The sequence below is a fragment of the Thunnus maccoyii genome, chromosome 17, assembly GCF_910596095.1.
Source record: "Thunnus maccoyii chromosome 17, fThuMac1.1, whole genome shotgun sequence".
Taxonomy (NCBI): Eukaryota; Metazoa; Chordata; class Actinopteri; order Scombriformes; family Scombridae; genus Thunnus; species Thunnus maccoyii.
The window spans coordinates 23,391,201-23,409,565 of record NC_056549.1 but is presented as its reverse complement, the minus strand read 5'-3'; the positions used below and the strand labels follow the sequence as shown (position 1 = coordinate 23,409,565).

Genomic DNA, 18,365 nt, shown 5'->3' with positions numbered 1-18,365 from the left:
ACTTTATCTAAATAAAGTCCAGCCTAAAAGTAGCAAAATCATAATTTTAATTAGAAACTGTTGAATCAAACTGTTAGTAAAGATGAATATTCCTCTGAGCAAATTTGATACCAATTTGCGATACTTGACGGTTTTAATACTTTAATTCATATTAATGACATATTTTGGTTGGTAGTGAAAATGTTTTGAGGCCCCAATACTCATCACTACCCTACTGTACAACATAACCTTCTATAATACCGTTCATGGATTCTAACTCTGAAGTCTAAAACTCAAAGTGGACCTCATAAGAACAGATCTAAAAGGACACTCACTCATCCACACACTCACTTATCTTCAATCGCCCAATGTCCTGCATCTGTTGGGCCTCTTTCATACATTCATCGGTCTGCCACTTACACTCAGAGCTGTTTTTAGAGCTTATTATTTTGGTAGAGAGCGTCTCCCTCTCAGCCCTGACAGGCCCTGCTGGACCTCAACAGGAGAGGAAGGATCAAATGGGGAAATTGACTCAAACTCCCAAATGGGGCACACTTCAGGCTTTTAAGCCCCAGAAGAGAGCTTTTATTATGCCATGCGTTGCTATGACACCAGTCAGTGTGGCGGTGTGTGTGTGCGTTCACGAGAGGGTTCGTTGCCATGGTGACTTTGGAAGTTCTAGTGTGAGACACCTGAGAGAAAAAAAGAAAATAAAGAAACTATAACTGACTTTCTTTCTTTGTGTCTTTTATCTTTTTTCTCTCTTTCTGCATTCTTTCCTATATCATCTTTCTGTATTTTTTCTTTGTCTTTTTCTTTTTTATTTCTTTCTGTCTTTTTCCTTTCTTCGTGTTTTTCTTTCATCTATTTCTTTTTTCTTTGTTTTTTCTGTCTTTTTGTCTTTTTTTTCTTTCTTTGTCTTTCTTTTATAATTATATTTTTTCTTTCTTTGTCTTTCTTTTATAATTATATTTTTTCATTCTTACATCTCTTTTGGAAAGGACTGTCAGTCTCTCTTTTTTGTCTTCTTTTTTAAATCTTTTTCCTTTCCTTTTTTGTCTTATTCTTTCTCTTTTTTTGTCTTTTCTGTTAAATTAAGTCTTAAAGAATAAACATCACAAAGACTTAGATCAGTGGGTCTCAACCCCACAAGGGGTCATAATATAAATCTGAGGGGCACAAGACAATTAACAGTGCAGGGAAGCAGAAGTCAAGGCACATTTATTTGTGTTGCACATTTCAACAACAAGGCAATTTAAAGTGATTTACATCTAACTATAAAGGAAGGAGCATCAGTCTGTCTGTTCTTCGTTTTTCTTGACAAACATTCATCTGATCTACTTCACACTTGGCAGGTGTATTGCTTGCTGAGGACCCAAGGAAGTGCAGTGTCACGTGTAAGCTCATTATAACCAATAAATTATTGAGAATTAGTAAATTTTGACAGAGTTTTGCTATTTTAACCAGCGCAGCTTTTCTAGTCTTTACGGCGCAATGGATGTAGAGAGAGAACTGCATACAGCGTCGGACGCAGGGCTCCGTTCAATCCTATCAAAGTTGCTCAGTGGCATATGAAGCCAAAAAAGCCACTTCCCGCTGTGAAGAAATTATCCAGAGGGGCCCCATACGCCCATAGAACGTGCTCACAGAGACTTCCACCGGCTGAGACAGCTAACATCTGGTTTAGCCCTCTGGCTAACTTGAATGGGGATAAAACAATTCAATCGTGCAGCTCTTCTAGACTTTCCAGACGTTATCGGACCGAATGGATCAAATTCTGATAGTGAAAAGAATCATTTCGCGGGGCTTGTAAGGCTCAAAAAAATGCATCTACCATTTTACAGCCACTCCTTTTCCAATGATTATGTGCGTGAAAAATGCTTTTTGGGCCCTTGTTGGACGCAGGAATTGTAATTCCACGGTTTGGCCACTATGTTAAATTGGCTTCAAAGCCCATCGCACTTCCTGGGGGCTTGTACGGCACTGGTTTAGCGGTCCAGGAAACTCACAGAGCAGTTGCATGCACTGTAAATCATCTCATATGATGCTACTCTGCCAATCAAATCTGTGCATTCTGATACGCGCGTGGGAGAAACGAGACAAGAGAATACAGTCGGAGAAATAAGCTGGTAAGAGAAGTAATTTCACATGGCGTGCTCTAAAAATAAAAGTAGACAGTGAAAACAGAGCTTTTAATCAAGAATGGAGATTATGTTCATTTTTCTCACAGGCTGTTCAAAACCAGTATGTCTCATGTGTTCTGAGACGGTGGCGATTGTGAAGCGCCACTATCACACAAGAACATACCCAATACAATCCAAACTGAAGGCACAGAAAATAAATGATCTAAGAGCCCAGTTATGATTGATCCACTTTATTTTAAGATGCACATTTTTTCAAAAACTCTCTGTTTTGCATTTTATTTTTAAATGCAGCCCTTATTTGACTTGAAATGAGAAAAAAACATTTATTTACTATTAGAGTACTTATTATTAATAACACCTGCGTATAATAGAGTATTGGTTTCTTTCATGTTGTTTGTGTATATAGTCATTCACACCTCACATCAACAATATTCATTTTTCTGTGCGTTGAAGCAGCAACACTGAAGGCCAAGCAATCGGCCCGTTCTGAACAGGCATGTTTTGAAAGCAAAACATAAAAAGCATCAAGACAAAATGAAAAAGAAACACATTATAAAAAGACACATTTTAATACAATTTAAAAAGATTTAAATAGAAAATAAAAAAGCTAAATTTGAATAAGAGATAAAACATCATAAACATCTTAAAGCCTTTCAAGCTTTTTTTCAATATTAGTTAATCACTTTTTAGTTGATTTGATCACAACTCCTAGACATATGTAATCTCTGATGATGGGTTGCAGGTAGACATTACTTCATATTAATGAGTCACAGGCTAAAAAAAATTAGTAAACTCTTTGTTCATGTAGGTTTGTTTGCTTCATTATGAGTTGCTGAGTATGAAATTTGGACAGTTTTATACATCAGCCTGTGTTTGTGTGTTTGTGTGTGTTTAGGGTGAGGAAGCTGAAGGAGACTCTGGTGACGATGCAGCAGCTGGATAAAAACATGAGTAACCTCCGCTCGTGGCTTTCCCGCATCGAGGCCGAGCTGTCCAGACCAATCACCTACAGCGTCTGTCACCACCAGGAGATCCAGAGGAGGCTGGCCGAGCAGCAGGTATTGGTTCAGTCTTTTTGTTAGATTTTTTTTATTTGTTTGTCTTCATTTTATTTGTTTATTTGTTTCATTCTTCTTTCTATATCAGATTTTTTCCAGTTGTGTTGTCTTCTTTCTTTCATCTATATAACTAGTTTGTTTTTTTCTATTGTTACATTTAATTATGTATATCCTCACCCACTTTTTTTGTTTTCCTGGTTCCCTCTCATTCTCTATGTCTCTTTATGATTAATAATTCATATTGATCTGTCCTTTGTTTAATTTTGGGAGTGGTGGTCTCATGCAGTGCCCCGTGCTCGGTGGACTGATGTTTAGCAGATGATCTCACTGGTGTGCACTGATGCAATGTCTGTCCTCGTGTCTGTCCAGGAGCTGCAGAGAGACATTGAGCAGCATACAGAAGGCGTAGCGTCGGTGCTCAGTCTGTGCGACGTTCTGCTGCGGGATGAAGATGCTGCTGGCGGCATCGAGGCGGAGAGCGACTCCCTGCAGGAGACCAGCCGCAGCTTGGACCAGCGCTGGAGGACCATCTGTGCCATGGCTCTGGACAGGAGGCTCAGGTGGGAATAAAACAGACACACACTGTTCAACACATTTAAATCAGTCAGATAAGTGCATACCCTTATCCCTGCATGCAAACAGGTTTTGAAGATGTCAAACATATAGGAGAACTTTAGATTCTTTGGCTATCACAATTATTACTGTTATTACTATATATTGTCAGATTATTATATACTGTAGATTATTTTTCACGTGATCAATCTGCAGTCAAGAATCTCAGTCCATTTTGTTGATTTCTAACCAAATTAGTCACTCATTTTGATTAAGATCAGAATCATCACTCAGATGACTGTAGATGATAAACAAATAGCAAAAAAAATGACAGAATAACCTCCTCAGTGGACTTCAACTCCAGTATGATGTCATCTTGTAGGATTGAGGAGACGTGGAGACTCTGGAACAAGTTCCTCGATGACTACTCACGGTTTGAGGATTGGCTCAAGATGGCAGAGCGAACTGCAGCCAACCCCAACTCCGGAGACGTCCTTTACACTGTCGCCAAGGAGGAGCTCAAGAAATTTGAGGTCAGTTGTGAAGCTGGCAAAGAAATAATATATAACAAATAGCTTTGTTTTGTTTGCTTGTTTGTTTCGCAAATAAAAATGTGTGACTGAATTATTTATGGCTTTAAGTCTTCTAAGTCTCAAAAGACAAAAACTCTCCTCAAAGTTTCCAGAAATCAGTCTCCACTTCTTAAAAGATTGATTAATCATTGTCATGGATCTCTTTTACATTTTTTTCTCAATCTGCTTTCTGGCGTCTGTTCAGTTAGACAAAAGAAAAATAATCATTTCATGCCATTACATGAAAAACATTTAATGGCATTAAAACAGACTTTGTTTATAGACTTATTATTTGGAGCCATGATCTTTCCTCTCTAATGCTTCATCTCTTCTTTTTTCTTTCCTCTTTAGGGTTTCCAAAGGCAGGTTCATGAGCGTCTGACCCAGCTAGAACTAGTCAACAACCAGTACCGCCGCCTGGCCAGGGAGAACCGCACTGACCGCGCCAGCCAGCTCAGAGCCATGGTCCATGAAGGCAACCGGCGCTGGGACACGCTGCACCGCAGAGTAGCCGCCATCCTCCGCAGGCTCAAGGTACATTACAGGACAGAGGAGATGACTCACCACAGCTCTTTAAAATGTATGAGACTAGTAATGAAAGGATAATAAGTCATCACCACAACCTCCTGTTTATATTTCTCTTCCAACACTTTTGTCTTTAACGAGCACGCATGCACTTAAAAATAGCATCATGCATGTGACAGAGGAACAGATTGTCAGGTGAATTAGTGCTAATATGTGTCATCTACAGTTTGCACTTACATATTTTAAGCATAAAGTGATGTATGTGTTCGCTCAAGGACTTCTTTGCATCATATCTAATTAATGAATGAACCTGTTTGCCATTATGAAAATAAAATAAAAAATTGGTTAAACTGGCTCTCTTATAAGAGTTTATCACTCTTTAATTATTATTCTTTAAAAACAAGAAAATTAATGTCGGAGGATTATGTGAAAGCAGCATTTTTTTTTTAGAAAAATCTTTTGTTTAGTGTGTGAAATTTACAGAGTATGAATGCCATTTGAAGAATTGATAAGAAATCAGAATCAACCAGCTTATTTTCCAAAGTCTTGATTCTCTGTCACACTGTTTATATCATTCCCTTTTGTTTTTATGTTTTATTTTCAACCAATTATCCACTGAGGAAAACATTTTAATGTTACAGTCCAAAGGGGATGAACTTGTGTGTTACATTAAGTTAATTTAAAACATGCCGGTGTTATCTTTTTGCTCTATTCAACCTCTTTATCTCATCTTTCTTCCAGTATTTTACCAACCAGAGGGAGGAATTCGAAGGCACCAGGGAGAGCATGCTGGTATGGCTGACAGAGCTGGACCTGCAGCTCACCAACGTCGAACACTTTTCAGAGAGCGACGTCCATCACAAGATACAGCAGCTCAATGTGAGAACACAGCTCACACCTGTTTCATATCCACCACACGAAGCACAAACTTGCAAGTCATGCTCATTGTGTGAGGAAAAAGCTCACTTCACTTCATTTCTCATTTTCAGTCATCTGAACATTCTTCTTTTGAAGCCTTAATATCTTCTTGAGGAGAAATAATCTATTAAGACCATGATGTCTTGTGGAAAAATATATTTTTTCAGTCAGTTTTTCTTGGTGTTCACATCTTGCAGCCATTAGAAGAACTGCATGTTAAGATGATGAAGGCACTGGCTTCAGTTTGGGTGATTGGTTTTTTTTTTAGAAGGTTTATCTTCCACTTTATTGACTAGAGCCGTGTCTACTAATACTTTTAGGAGTTGTGTTTGATTTGTTTTGATTTCGAAACACTCTTTTCTTTTCTCTCCATCCAACCCCGCAGAGTTTCCAGAAGGAGATCACCCTGAACACTGAGCGGATTGACGGGCTGATTGTGTTTGGAGAGGGTCTGATCCAGAAGAGCTCACCACAGGATGCTGCTCTGATAGAGGACGAGCTGGAGGAGCTGCACTCCTACTGCCAGGAGGTTTTCAGCAGACTGGTCCGCTTCCACCAGCGTCTCAGCCAGCCCCCGGTGAGCCGGAGCATCCGTTCTACCATTTAGAACTTGATTCATGCAAATTTTTCAAACAGGAAAATCTGTTTTTCACTTCTCCTTTCCTGATTTTATACAAAGTGCAGATGTACACTCAGTTCAGTTCATACCAGTTTCCATTTGCTTTTTTAAACTAGCTTTGCAGATCTAGTGAATTGCATGATGATAGTGGGGTTTGTTTCACTTCACATTTTAACCTGACTACAATCCTAATTGTGATGTTGACGTCATACTGTCTTTAGTTTTTAATCCAAAAGCCATTTAAAGTGAGGAAATGTCTTCACTTTGGGGGAAAAAACTCTCAAAATGAATCAGTCAAAATCAAATCAAACCAAACTTCATCAACAGAAAAATACATTAAAGTTACCCTGTGGAGTTTCTGACCACTAGTAGCTATGGAGCAAAGTTTTTATGAGCGGGTCCCTAGTTTGTTTGTATCAGTGCAAGCATGTTGACAGCACAATTCACATTAAGGCTTCAACTAACAATTATTTTCATTATCGATTAATCTGTCAATTATTTTCTCAATGAGTCAATTGGTTGTTTGGTCTAGAAAAAGGTAAAAAATGTTCATCACTGTTTCCCAAAGCCCAAGATGCAACTAAAATGTCTTTTGTCCCGACCAACGTTCCAAAACCCAGAAACATTCGGTCTCTTATCACAGATGACTAAAGAAGACAGAAAATAGTCACATTTAAGAAGCTAGAACCAGTGAAGTTTGGCTTTTTATTCCTTAATAATGGCTCAAAATGATAAATCAATTATCAAAATAGTTGCCAATTGATTTTCTGTTGATAGACTAACCGATTAATCGACTCATCGTTGCAGCTCTAATTCACATCCCGCTGTTGGTTTCATGCTACTCTGCTGATTGACACTTGGTAGTGGTAACACGCCCACAAATATAGTAATACGCCAACAAAGTCAGGATGAATGAATGAATGTAAATAATACGCTGTTAACAATATCAAAAATATCTGCCGCAAATGCTTGATGAGGAAGGAAATCCTGTTTACATGTTTCTTAGATCTCAAGAACACACATAATGTGTTTTGGTGAGAAACACTGAATGTAAACACAAACTTTTGTTTGTTTACAAGAAAACACCACAGGCTGACGACACTGTTGGCTTTCATAGGTGATAACTGTTTGTTACTATTTCTTCACCCTAGGCGATTGCAGAAGAACCCGAGCTCTCCAGCACCACCTTTTCCTTGGAGTCAAGCTTGGAGCTGATTGGCCGGCCGTGGCTCGGACGGAGCCAAGGAAGCCTCCCGGCCACACCCACCCACCTGCTGACCTCTCCCCTGGAGCGATCGGGGCGGGAGACACCGGTGAGCGTGGACTCCCTGCCGCTTGAGTGGGACCACACCGGAGACGTCGGAGGGTCATCATCACATGAGGATGATGAGGAGGAGGAAGGACAAGAGGAAGAAGGAGCTTACTTCAGTGCATCAGGTAGAGTTTCTGATCTCATGGAAAAACATATAGAAAACAGCAAAGGTTCACACGCTCATACATTTCCTAGTTTTTATTGCTGTAAGAGTTTCAAATGTTAAAAAGTCAAAAAGCCAATGATGACTGTTGGTCTAATGGAGCTTCTAAATCAACTCACTGTAGTGAATCACTCTTCATCAGAAATGACTGCAGCCTATTTTCGACCAAAATATATTAGGAACTAAATCAAGAGCTCTTTGTTCCCTTTGTGCATTCCTGTTTATGTTATTCACCGCATCTGAGAAACCTCGACAATAAGTCAAACGTACTGATAGTTGATTAAAAAACAACTTTGTACGAGATGCAACTTTTGTGCATGACGAAACAATAACATAAAAATGTTGTTCTGTGTAGTTTACTGCTGCATTATTGTCATGTTTAAATGGATGTTGCAAAGGAGACATGCAAAATGTTTCTCGTTATAACGAGAAAATGTATTTAATTATTACAAAATACCTCTATCGGGTTAACATTTCTTTTTATATTTTTTTATTCTTGTAGCCATACCAAAATGAAAGCAACACCTGTCTGATTTAATAGAAAATTCAGAGATGTTGAAGCTAAAACACACACACACACTCACAGACATCCAAACACCTCTGCTCTGACCCCTCTCTCCTCCCAGAGGTGGAGTTGACTGAGAGCCAGGAGGAACTTGTTGAAGCCTCAGAGGCCCTACGAGCTTCCTCATTGGGTATGCACAAGTACATCTTCATCCACTGCATAATAAATCCGCTCACCGCTTCATCACGGCAAAATAAGTTTCCAGCAAATATCTTTCAGCAGCTCACGTATCACTTGCACCTAATTGCCTGTCGGACCGCTGCTGCTCTGATATTTTGTTTCCTGTAGCGTTGTGTGGTTTGGAAAATCCAGCATTTTTCTTTTGTTTTGACACATTTTTGTAAAGCAAGCTTGCTTCATTTTAGACACGATGTCGTCTAAAATGTACAAAACACACAGACTCAAGGGCAGGAATGTAATTAAAGGTAGAAAGTCTCTGAACTTTAAAGCGTTGGTGGGATTTTTATTAGACTTCATACCTCCCACCACAAAAAGGAATTTAAACAGCACTGTGCTTTCACTAACGACTGCTCTGATTTTGACAGTTTGGATCTTTGTCTTATTATCAGCCTTTGTGTGTCTTTTTCCACATATACATTTTTGTGTGTCTAACCCCCCCAAACCTCCTATTTTTCCACCAGTCCAATCTATTTTGTTACCGTCAGCCCCTTTCTTCTTCATCTTTCTTCCTCCGCCAACATCCTCTCTTTTATCCTCCCCCCTCTTTCGTTCTACTCTTAATTTGCTCGTCGTCTCACTCCATCGGTATTTTTCTTTCTCCCTCTCTTTGCTTCACCTGCACCTTCCTGCTCCTTTACTACACTTCTCCACTTGTTTGTAGTCATGATTGTAAGAACCATAAATGAGAAAATTGGCCACCTTTACCAGCCCCTACGATGAATTTATGTGTGACAGCAGACAGCATTTTGAGGGAAATCTGATTTATTGCTTTACAACACAAAACAAGAAGCAGTTGGCCTTTATTTTCTTTCCTGTGATCTAATTTGTCCACAGTAATTTTACAAATGTGTGAAAACATTGCTCTGTTTATTCTGCCCTGCTTGGGTCTTGCTGCCACAATGTCTCTTTCCTTCTGATCAAAACACCACCACACGCATCACAAGCTTTTCAGTTTCCTCAGGGCAGGTCATTTTTTTGCTTTGATGGTATCATTACCTGGCTTGATTTCTACCGGCTTTGGGCTGGAATTCAGTCTGCAGAAAGGTGAAATTTTGCATGTCGGCATGCAATGTTTGCAGTGTTTTTTTTCAACACCTGCATGTTTTCCTCAGAGACATTAAGTGAGTTTACAATAGTGAATTGTGCTACATGCTATATCCTGGCGATTGGTGAAAGAGTTTTTATGATCCAAAATCAAGCAGAAAATGGCAAAATTCTGCAGTATTTGTCCCAGAATCTAAAAACTTCCACCAAGAAACATTCAGAACCAACAATTTCTAAGCTGAGAGCCTGATGACCTACATCATGCCATCACGTAATGATTTATTATCAGTCAATACATTTAGGAGATATAGTATAAGCAGTAAACTGGAAGTTTTTGGTAAGAAATAGTGTTAGATGAAGGGACCTTGTCATAGCTCAGGGTGTTGTTCATTGAAGCCTGTGTGTGTTTGTTCTTCAGGTGCTTCTCCAAGATGGCGTTCACCAGGAGATCCAGAAACTGAGAGCCATCTTGAGGCTCCACCCACCCACACCAGCACCCCTCAGAAGGGCTATGTACGTTTCACAAAAGATCTATCTAAAAAAAAAAAAAAAAAAAGAATAACTGTGATCTTTGAAGTATTTAATTGACCTGAATTAATTCTTCAAGCAAATCTGCGTGCAGCCTGTTTGCCGCTCCCACTGTCAGTACTAACTGTGTTTATTTTGTCTCCAGCTGCGTCTCATGTCTCAGTGCAGCGACAGCATTGAAGACATTAAAAGAGTCTCACTGATACTGGATGACGAGGAGCAGCCGGAGGAGTTCGGTCTGACAGGGCTGTCTGTCTCAGACAAACAGTCAGGTGAGAGAGGCATGTGTGCGCAAACATGATTTACTCAATTGGCCGCCTCAAGCAAAGTGGAAGAGAGTGTTAACAGATTTGCAGATTGGCTGTATTAACTGAACAAAGATGAATGGAAACCAAAGGACAGATTAGCTTGTATTTAATCTCTATGTACTGGTGGTGCTGTGAGTTATAGTGATGCAGATCCTGTGGACAGACTAATTCCAGCTTGAGGCCAGAAAAATAAAATCATTTTAAACCATGACACAGAATTCAAAAGTAAACTATCTAAGAGGAGAATCAAGCATCATAAATACACTACTGATGTGATCTTTTGAGTTTTATGTTTTGGTTTAAAAAATCATCTGTCAACTGGCCACATTTGCTGTTTTTCATTTCTATCTGACAAACTGTCGGCTTGGAAATGGTTAATCCTAATGTCCATTGGTCAGTGATTATGAATGGTGAGTTTCCTGCACACTGAAGCGTCTGTCATATAACATAGACAGTAAATTATTGTACATTAATGGTTGTTACTGGTACTCAGGTGTGATCGAACGCTGGGAGCTGCATCAAGCTCAGCCCAGGAGAGACCAGCACGCCGGTCCTCAGGAGCCTCAGAAACTCAAACGTGACCTTGATGACATCACTTCCTGGTTAGAAAACGTGATCCTGGAGCTAGACCGCCTCCAGCGGTCCGACCCAGCAGGCAGTATTGACGACATGGCAGCCAGAGCTAAAGAGCTTAAGGTAACAATTAAGAGCAAATACAGCAGTTCTGATGATAAGTCTTCAGTTTGTTTACATACAGAATATTCACAGCTATATTATTGATGACCGTCTCTCTTGCAGGAGATGCATAAGATGTTTACCCGCTACAAGTCTGTCATGCTGTCTGTCAACCTGCGGGCTGTGGAAGTCCCAGAGCAACAGGAGAGACTGGCTGGTATGAATCGAGACTGGAGCCGAGCGTGTACGGGCCTCCAGCAGTGGGACACCAGTCTGAGAAAGACTCTGATGTGCTGCCAGGTGAGAAGAAACAGCAAGGATCCTATTAAACATCTCAAATATATAATACAGCCCCAAGCCTTGTGGTGTTTTGAGTTAGGAGTTACTTTCTCAGTTGAAAAAGCTTTTGCTCTTGCTATGCTACCTGCTGCTATACCAATTTTAATTAGTCTACTATAAAATAAAGTCCTTCAACTTTCCAGATAATGACTCATAAGTGTAATTATGTCTGTAGTGGCCCCAGTTATATTCTGCTCATTTTTGCTCATTTTAGCAAAGTGACTCATACTGTGATTAAATTTTTCTGTTGGTTGTGGTAGTTCATACGTTACCTTTTTTTTTAAAAAATTCAGACTTCCTTAAAAATTGAAAAAAATCTCTGCATATCTGAATATATGCGCCAGGTGTGTTGGAGGAAAGTACAACTTGAGAAAAATGAAAAAAACTTTCCCACGCTGTCTCGCTTACTGCTGGAATATTTATTAGTTCACAACGTCTGACTGATGGAAAGAGCAGAAAAATAGAAAATGGGCAAAAATACCAAGAAATCTCACAATATTGTCATACATAAAATATTATATTATAGCAACATCCATATTACCCCAAACTCTCAAAGGCAACAAAGGAAAATGTACTGCATCCGATTTTTAAGTCTTGGATAAAGTTTAGAAGATAATCAGAAATATTTTTAGAGTGTTGAATATAATTCCTGTGGTCATTATCACAATTAACTTATCCAGTCACATTAATAAGGTTGGTATAGTTTTGGTAAAGTCATGTTGTTCGTTGTACCGAGACAGATTCCCACTGTAGTCATCATACAGTAAAATACCGTTTAATCTTCATCATACAGGAGTTCCATGAAACCCTCCACTCTCTGCTGCTGTGGCTGGCCCACGCAGAGAGCAGACGATACGCAGTGGACATCAATCATCCGGAAACACCCGTCAGAGCCCTCCAACAACACATCAGCACACTCACTGTAAGCAGATACACTTGCTTTGTTATTCCTACACTATAGGCTAAATAAGTATTATTTGAGTAGAACGTACTTGATACCAGGATGATATTCAGCACTGTCTCTGATGTTTGTGGTCTGCAGGATCTGCAGGAGGAGCTGCGGGGCAGGCAGGCTCAGCAGGCCTCCCTCCAGGCTCTGTGGTCTCAGCTCCAGCCTGAGGAGGGGGCGGAGGAGAGCGACGAGGCCCGGGAGAAGCTCCATGTGACGGGCAGCAAACTGAAGCTACTCCTGAGACAAGTGGCCCGGGACCTGAGCAGCCTGCAACAACGTCTGGTAAACATCAAACCATAACATTTGAAAGATTTCCTTAAGCGAGATCCAACATTGTGGATTAAGTATTTTATAGACTTTTAACTTGTACTGCACATCACTGTCATGTATGACTTCACACTTGAGTCAGGTGGAACATGAGCTGGGTGTGAAGGCATCTTTTCTCCAAGGCTTCCCCTTGATCTACTGTAGCTTGGATTGTACCTCATTTGTATGTTGCTTTGGACAAAAGTGTCTGTTGCATGAATACATGTAAATGAAAAATCATTACGTTCAATTTTTGACATTTGATTTTAATGTAGACAAAAGATAAGAAGATTGGAGGGTTTTTTTCTTTTGGCAAGCACAAAAATATGTTTTTTTGTCTTAAATTCAGGATTGTGAATCTGCATCAGCTGTCCAAGGTCAAAGTGCCTCTGCAGATCCCTCTCAAGAGGCCACACACTCAAAGAAAGATCCCTCCACTGAAAGGTATGTACTGTAGAAAGACATCAATATTTGTTTAATTGGGTTTTAAATCTCGATTGCTAGTTGCAAACTCTACTGTCATGTATTATACAATAAAATTTTTTAATGTTCATCAGTGATTGGTTTTGAAAACTTACCACACAATAACACACTTACCGTCGTAGTATATTTTGTGTATTCCTGTAATAAACTTCTTGCGTCTGTCCTGTGTGTCATGCAGAGAAGGGAGGGACTCCCCATCTCCGCCTCGGTCCTTCTTCTACCGGGTCCTTCGTGCTGCCTTCCCTCTTCACCTCCTCCTGCTGCTCCTCCTGCTCATCCCCTGCCTGATTCCCATGTCAGAGAGCGACCCCGGCTGCACTGTGACCAATAACTTCGCCTGGTCCTTCTACCCCATGCTACGCTACACTAACGGCCCGCCGCCCACCTGATAGTAATGTACTTTGGGGAATTTTTTTTTTTTTTTTTATAGAACACATGCCACCTTTTTGTCACATTGAAACACATGAATAAACTATATAACATGTAAAATTAATATGTTAAGCTTATGAAGCGACTGTCTTCTAAAACATGAAAAAGTCCAAAGTCCAGAAATTGTATTTAAGTGTCTTTTTTTTTTAAAGATTTGATCTTAATCTTAGAAGAGATTGTATTTATTTCATGAACAAAACCACCCATTTCACTGCCTTTTTAATCAAAACCCCACACGTGAACAAAAATTTTAGTTTAATAATGCAAAGATCTCCATCGCCATCCAAGAAATCAATCACGGCAGTCATTTGAAAGATCCCAAGATCAAAGATGGGGTCTTGACACTGTTGGAAGAATGAGGTGGTGATAAAACTTCAGTGGCGGCAAAGAGATGTATAATAACTGGTATTATAGTTTTAATATCCTTCAGCTAGGATGAGTAATGCTTGACAGAGAAGCTAGCGACAAATTCAGAATATTTTTCTTGCTTGAATTTGTGCTAAAAGCTTCATTTGATGGAAACTAAACAAACTACTGCTTCGTTTCTACTCAACAAATTTACACATAATCACTGATGAAATCTGTGTGTCCTTGTCATTTACATTTTTATATTCATATATCACTCCTGCCAAGGTCCTAATTGTATGTTATTTTATGAACTGTTGACATTTCATTTTGTCTAACTTGATCTGTTTTTATGTTAGACTGAATTCTAAAGAAAGTTTATTTTTTACGACAGAAGACACTGGTTTAATTTGAATGTAATTTGTAACAAGTGCAAAATTATGGCAGTTTTATATATAAACTTGTACATCCATATTTTTGTAGACATGTTTTGCCTAAAGTAGACATTTCCATGCCTCCTGGTGCACTGTTGAAACACTGTAGATTTAGCAGGATTCCTTGTATGTACAGACTGTGATAATATAATGGTTATTTATGACATCAAAAAGTGGATTTATGCTTCTGATTTTCTGGTAGTAAACACGGATTGTCTTAAACTCCATTTGGTAAGAGCATTTTCTTTCATTCTGCCTCATATCACAGCAACAAATTGGGTGAAATTACCTTTTTTTCTTATCTTTTTTTGGAATTTTTTGAAATATTTTGTTTTCTTTCTGAGAGTTAGAAACTCAAAACCCAAAAGTACACTTAGCAGTATCTCTAAAGCTCACCAATTGACATGTTGAGTTTGTTTTTATCTGTACACAAAACTCTAGAGAAAGTTACATGGTTTAACTATTTCTTGACAACCTCCCCCCCAAAAAAAACGTAAATCCATCCACCCAGTTCTTCTGTGATGTGCCTCACCTGGCTGTTGTTTGCCAAGAAACAGTTAAAGAACACAATTCTCCGTAAAACCACAATTAGTTGTGTTTTTCACATTGGTGGTAGGAAGACTTTAACTTTTGAGAGGCCACTGGGCTTTTATTTTTATGTTGAAAACAAGTGTACTGGAAGATTCAGGCAACTAGAAAGATACACAAAGGTGAGAGCACTCTTGTTTACTATCCACACATTTCCCAATACTCCCAATCTTATGTTAGTGTCCAAAATTAATGCATATTATGCTTAAGCCATAATCATATTAGGTTTTAGTATATCAGACACAGGTTACCTACATAAATGCTGGTTTCCTGTCAAGTTGGGGATTTTAATGGATGAGTAAAGAGAGGAGAACTTCACATGATTTTAACAATGACATTTACAAACCGCAATTAAATTTGTCACCCATAACTGTACAATAATTTTTGCTTTATTTTATGATGTAAACCAGAGAGAGCAGGTAAATATGACAAAAACAAATGATAATGCCTGAAACTGCACTGGCTCCTCCACTTGCTATATCTTAAAATGATGAAGAGCCGACATCAAGATTCCTCTGTTCTTGATGGTCACTTAAAATTTTACTCTTTTTTACACATCATTGTTAAAGTAATTACCAGAAAATGAACCAGGTATGACTCTTAGGAACATAAAGGCCACTGTAGGCACATGTACACAGTGATAATACAGTATGTGATGGAGAGTGTGACTGGAGGAAAAGCATGCGGCAGACAGAAGGACTGACCTGGTGCAGAAGTTCAGACAGGATATTTTCAAAGTCAACATATGGTGCACAACCATAAATCTTGATCCTGATTGTCAAAGCTGAAGTACAACTATACACACATTAGCTACTAGGGATGTGCACCATCACTGACACTGATGTGATAAGCATCTCGATGCATTACCAACAATCTGACACATTAAAAGATACATATGAAGCAACTACTGATGCAATAAGAAAGATACGATTTACCAATATTGCAATGTAGTGCGATTCAACACAATTTGGTTCAACACAAAGCGATTCAATGTGATATGATATGATTTGATGCGATGCAAAAGAATGATGCTATGCAATTCAATATGGTACGGTTTGATTTTATCTCTTAAGCATAAAGCATAAAGCAAAATGGTATTTTTACTTTACATATTTGTGTCTATAGTACTGCATCTCATTTATGCTGTTTCTTTTTGACCTCTAAAAAACCACTTGGACCTTTCACTAACAGGCCTTTTCACAAGTGTTCTGTGTCTCCAGTTTACATGCATACGTTCCGTGACCCAAACAACTACTAATAAAGGCATACGCCCTCTATTAATAATTAGATAAAGATAAATCGGATTTTACAGATGCAAAGATGATCGAGGCAATGGCATCGTGAACATTTATGCCAGTACGCCGATTCAAATTGGTGGATCTTCCCATCCCTAATAGCTACTGTAGCAAGTGCTACGATACAAAAATAGTCTTTTCTTTTTCCTCAAGATAAACTTGACAGGTATAAGTGCAAAAGCAATAGTGGTTATGATACTTCACAGAAAACAAGTAAGATATCCTTAACAAAGTCAAGACAAGACAGTGACAGTCATGTAGAGAAGTCCAACAGGTATAAAGTAGGTGATGTAAAGTGTCCCCTAGTGGTCAACTGGAGATCTGCCATGATGCAACAACAGTTGTAAATAGCTGACAACATTTTTTAAAATCCAAGTTAGCTAACTCAACACAATTCAGTAGATGTGTTTAATTTCTGACCGACTGGTTGCAACAGTGACGAGATGTTTCCAATTTTCTGTTTTGATATTACAGAAGAAAATTACAGTGTTCCTAGAGTCAACTTCCAGGTTAGCTCAATAACTTTTCCCACAGAGACATAAAACTGGGCTTTTATGTCCATTTTTTAAACTGAATTGTATCTACTACTGTAGTAATTGATCATCTTGTCATTCTAGATAAGATAAATAACAATATTGTTAGCATATATAAATGTTATTTAAATGTCAATGTAAAATAGTTGCCAATTAATTTTCTGTCCATCAACTAATTATTGCAGGTCCACATTTAGCAACTAGCAACTGCTCCCATATCGTAGCCATGGATACAGTCTTCTGTCATGGTTTATGTCATTATTGTATTCATATAGTTCAACAAAAGTTTCACATTTTGGGCATATACTTATTTGCTTTCTTGCTGAGAATTAAATGAAAAGATTACACTCATGTCTGTACGGTAAATATGAAGCTATAACCAGCACTGATTTCTACTGGTTAGTACTGGTTTTCTATTACTCTTTGCTAATAAAAGAAAGAGGAAAGAGAGAAAGTACGATAAGAGATTCAGAGCTTAATGAATCCAGCTATTTTGCCAAAATCAAACTTGTTACTGAAATCCATCTCTAATTAAACCTCCAGGATGGTAGGTTCAGCGGGACATTTTTGGCACAACTGCAAGAACTGTGATCAGATACTCAAAAAAGCTGTTATTTATGTAATTATGCGTTGTTGTTACTTGCTGTTATTATGTAGTTCTCATTTTATCATCTCTGGTAGCAACATCTCAGGTTCCGTAACCAGTCGCCTGCCATGATTACTGAAACTGTTTTTGTGTTTTCATGATATGAAATTGGCTGCCAATTCCCAAGAAAAATCATAGCAGTAACATATTACATGTAGATGTGAGCAAGTACTGATGCAACTGCCTAAATTAAGGAAACAATTTGTTCACTCTGCTGTTTCAATATGTGGCGTTAAGGCGATGAATACTGCAAGTTTGGACAGTCTGCAGAGTTTTAACTTTAACTTAAAACATTTGAAAACTTCACCAATTGTGCACAGTGATTGAATGTTTAAGATTCACCAATGAGAGATCACAGAGTTCAGCGTCCTGCAGGTTGTTCCAGTAAAACACCTCATCAGTCTTTTGACCTAGTTTTGTGCAAAGCGGTAAAAATTCATTGTATGTGGATTCATGTGAAAGCAAAGAGGTGACCTGCTGACTACTGGAGTTCACCTCCGGTGCTGCTGGGAGTCCAGGTATTTGAGGGGCCGCTACCAGAGCTGTGAGGCCGAGCGGGAACCTTCTGGTCCACAGGCTCGGGAGCATGGCCAGGCAGACGAGAGCTGTGCATGATGTGGGCATCCAACATCTCCAGCAACAGGTCGTACAAAGGCACCATGTTCCTCATTTTCATGCAGTGGAGATGGTCCATGCCCTTGTTACTGCATATTGAGAGGAAAGAATAACAGATGAGGCTGGTTTCTGTGGCACAGCAGTGAGCATAATGAGGTCAGTCATGTGTCCCATATGAGCATATTTGTATAATAATGGGGCTACAAAATCAGTATATTTCCAACATATTCATGTTCCAAGTGAACATTTAAACACATT

General features: G+C 39.0%; 2 protein-coding genes across 3 annotated transcripts in view; one reads left to right on the top strand and one right to left on the bottom strand.

The window, feature by feature from the left end:
• The window catches only part of LOC121882242 (nesprin-2), a 75,033-nt gene extending 59,746 nt beyond the window's left edge, over positions 1-15,287 (top strand). Inside the window, exons 73-88 of the mRNA XM_042390327.1 lie at positions 3,019-3,181; positions 3,551-3,741; positions 4,116-4,266; positions 4,657-4,839; positions 5,572-5,709; positions 6,134-6,325; positions 7,519-7,804; positions 8,469-8,537; positions 10,050-10,144; positions 10,305-10,431; positions 10,961-11,163; positions 11,266-11,442; positions 12,275-12,403; positions 12,524-12,715; positions 13,089-13,183; positions 13,401-15,287. Of these exons, the coding sequence (XP_042246261.1) occupies positions 3,019-3,181; positions 3,551-3,741; positions 4,116-4,266; positions 4,657-4,839; positions 5,572-5,709; positions 6,134-6,325; positions 7,519-7,804; positions 8,469-8,537; positions 10,050-10,144; positions 10,305-10,431; positions 10,961-11,163; positions 11,266-11,442; positions 12,275-12,403; positions 12,524-12,715; positions 13,089-13,183; positions 13,401-13,611 (2,602 nt within the window). The 3' untranslated portion in view covers positions 13,612-15,287. The remainder of the gene's footprint in view (positions 1-3,018; positions 3,182-3,550; positions 3,742-4,115; positions 4,267-4,656; positions 4,840-5,571; positions 5,710-6,133; positions 6,326-7,518; positions 7,805-8,468; positions 8,538-10,049; positions 10,145-10,304; positions 10,432-10,960; positions 11,164-11,265; positions 11,443-12,274; positions 12,404-12,523; positions 12,716-13,088; positions 13,184-13,400) is intronic.
• Positions 15,288-15,385: 98 nt separating this feature from the next.
• esr2a (estrogen receptor 2a) overlaps positions 15,386-18,365 on the bottom strand; it is a 57,976-nt gene continuing 54,996 nt past the window's right edge. For both annotated transcript variants that reach the window (XM_042390329.1, XM_042390328.1), the window contains exon 9: positions 15,386-18,196. In XM_042390329.1, the coding sequence (XP_042246263.1) occupies positions 17,974-18,196 (223 nt within the window). In that variant the 3' untranslated portion in view covers positions 15,386-17,973. The remainder of the gene's footprint in view (positions 18,197-18,365) is intronic.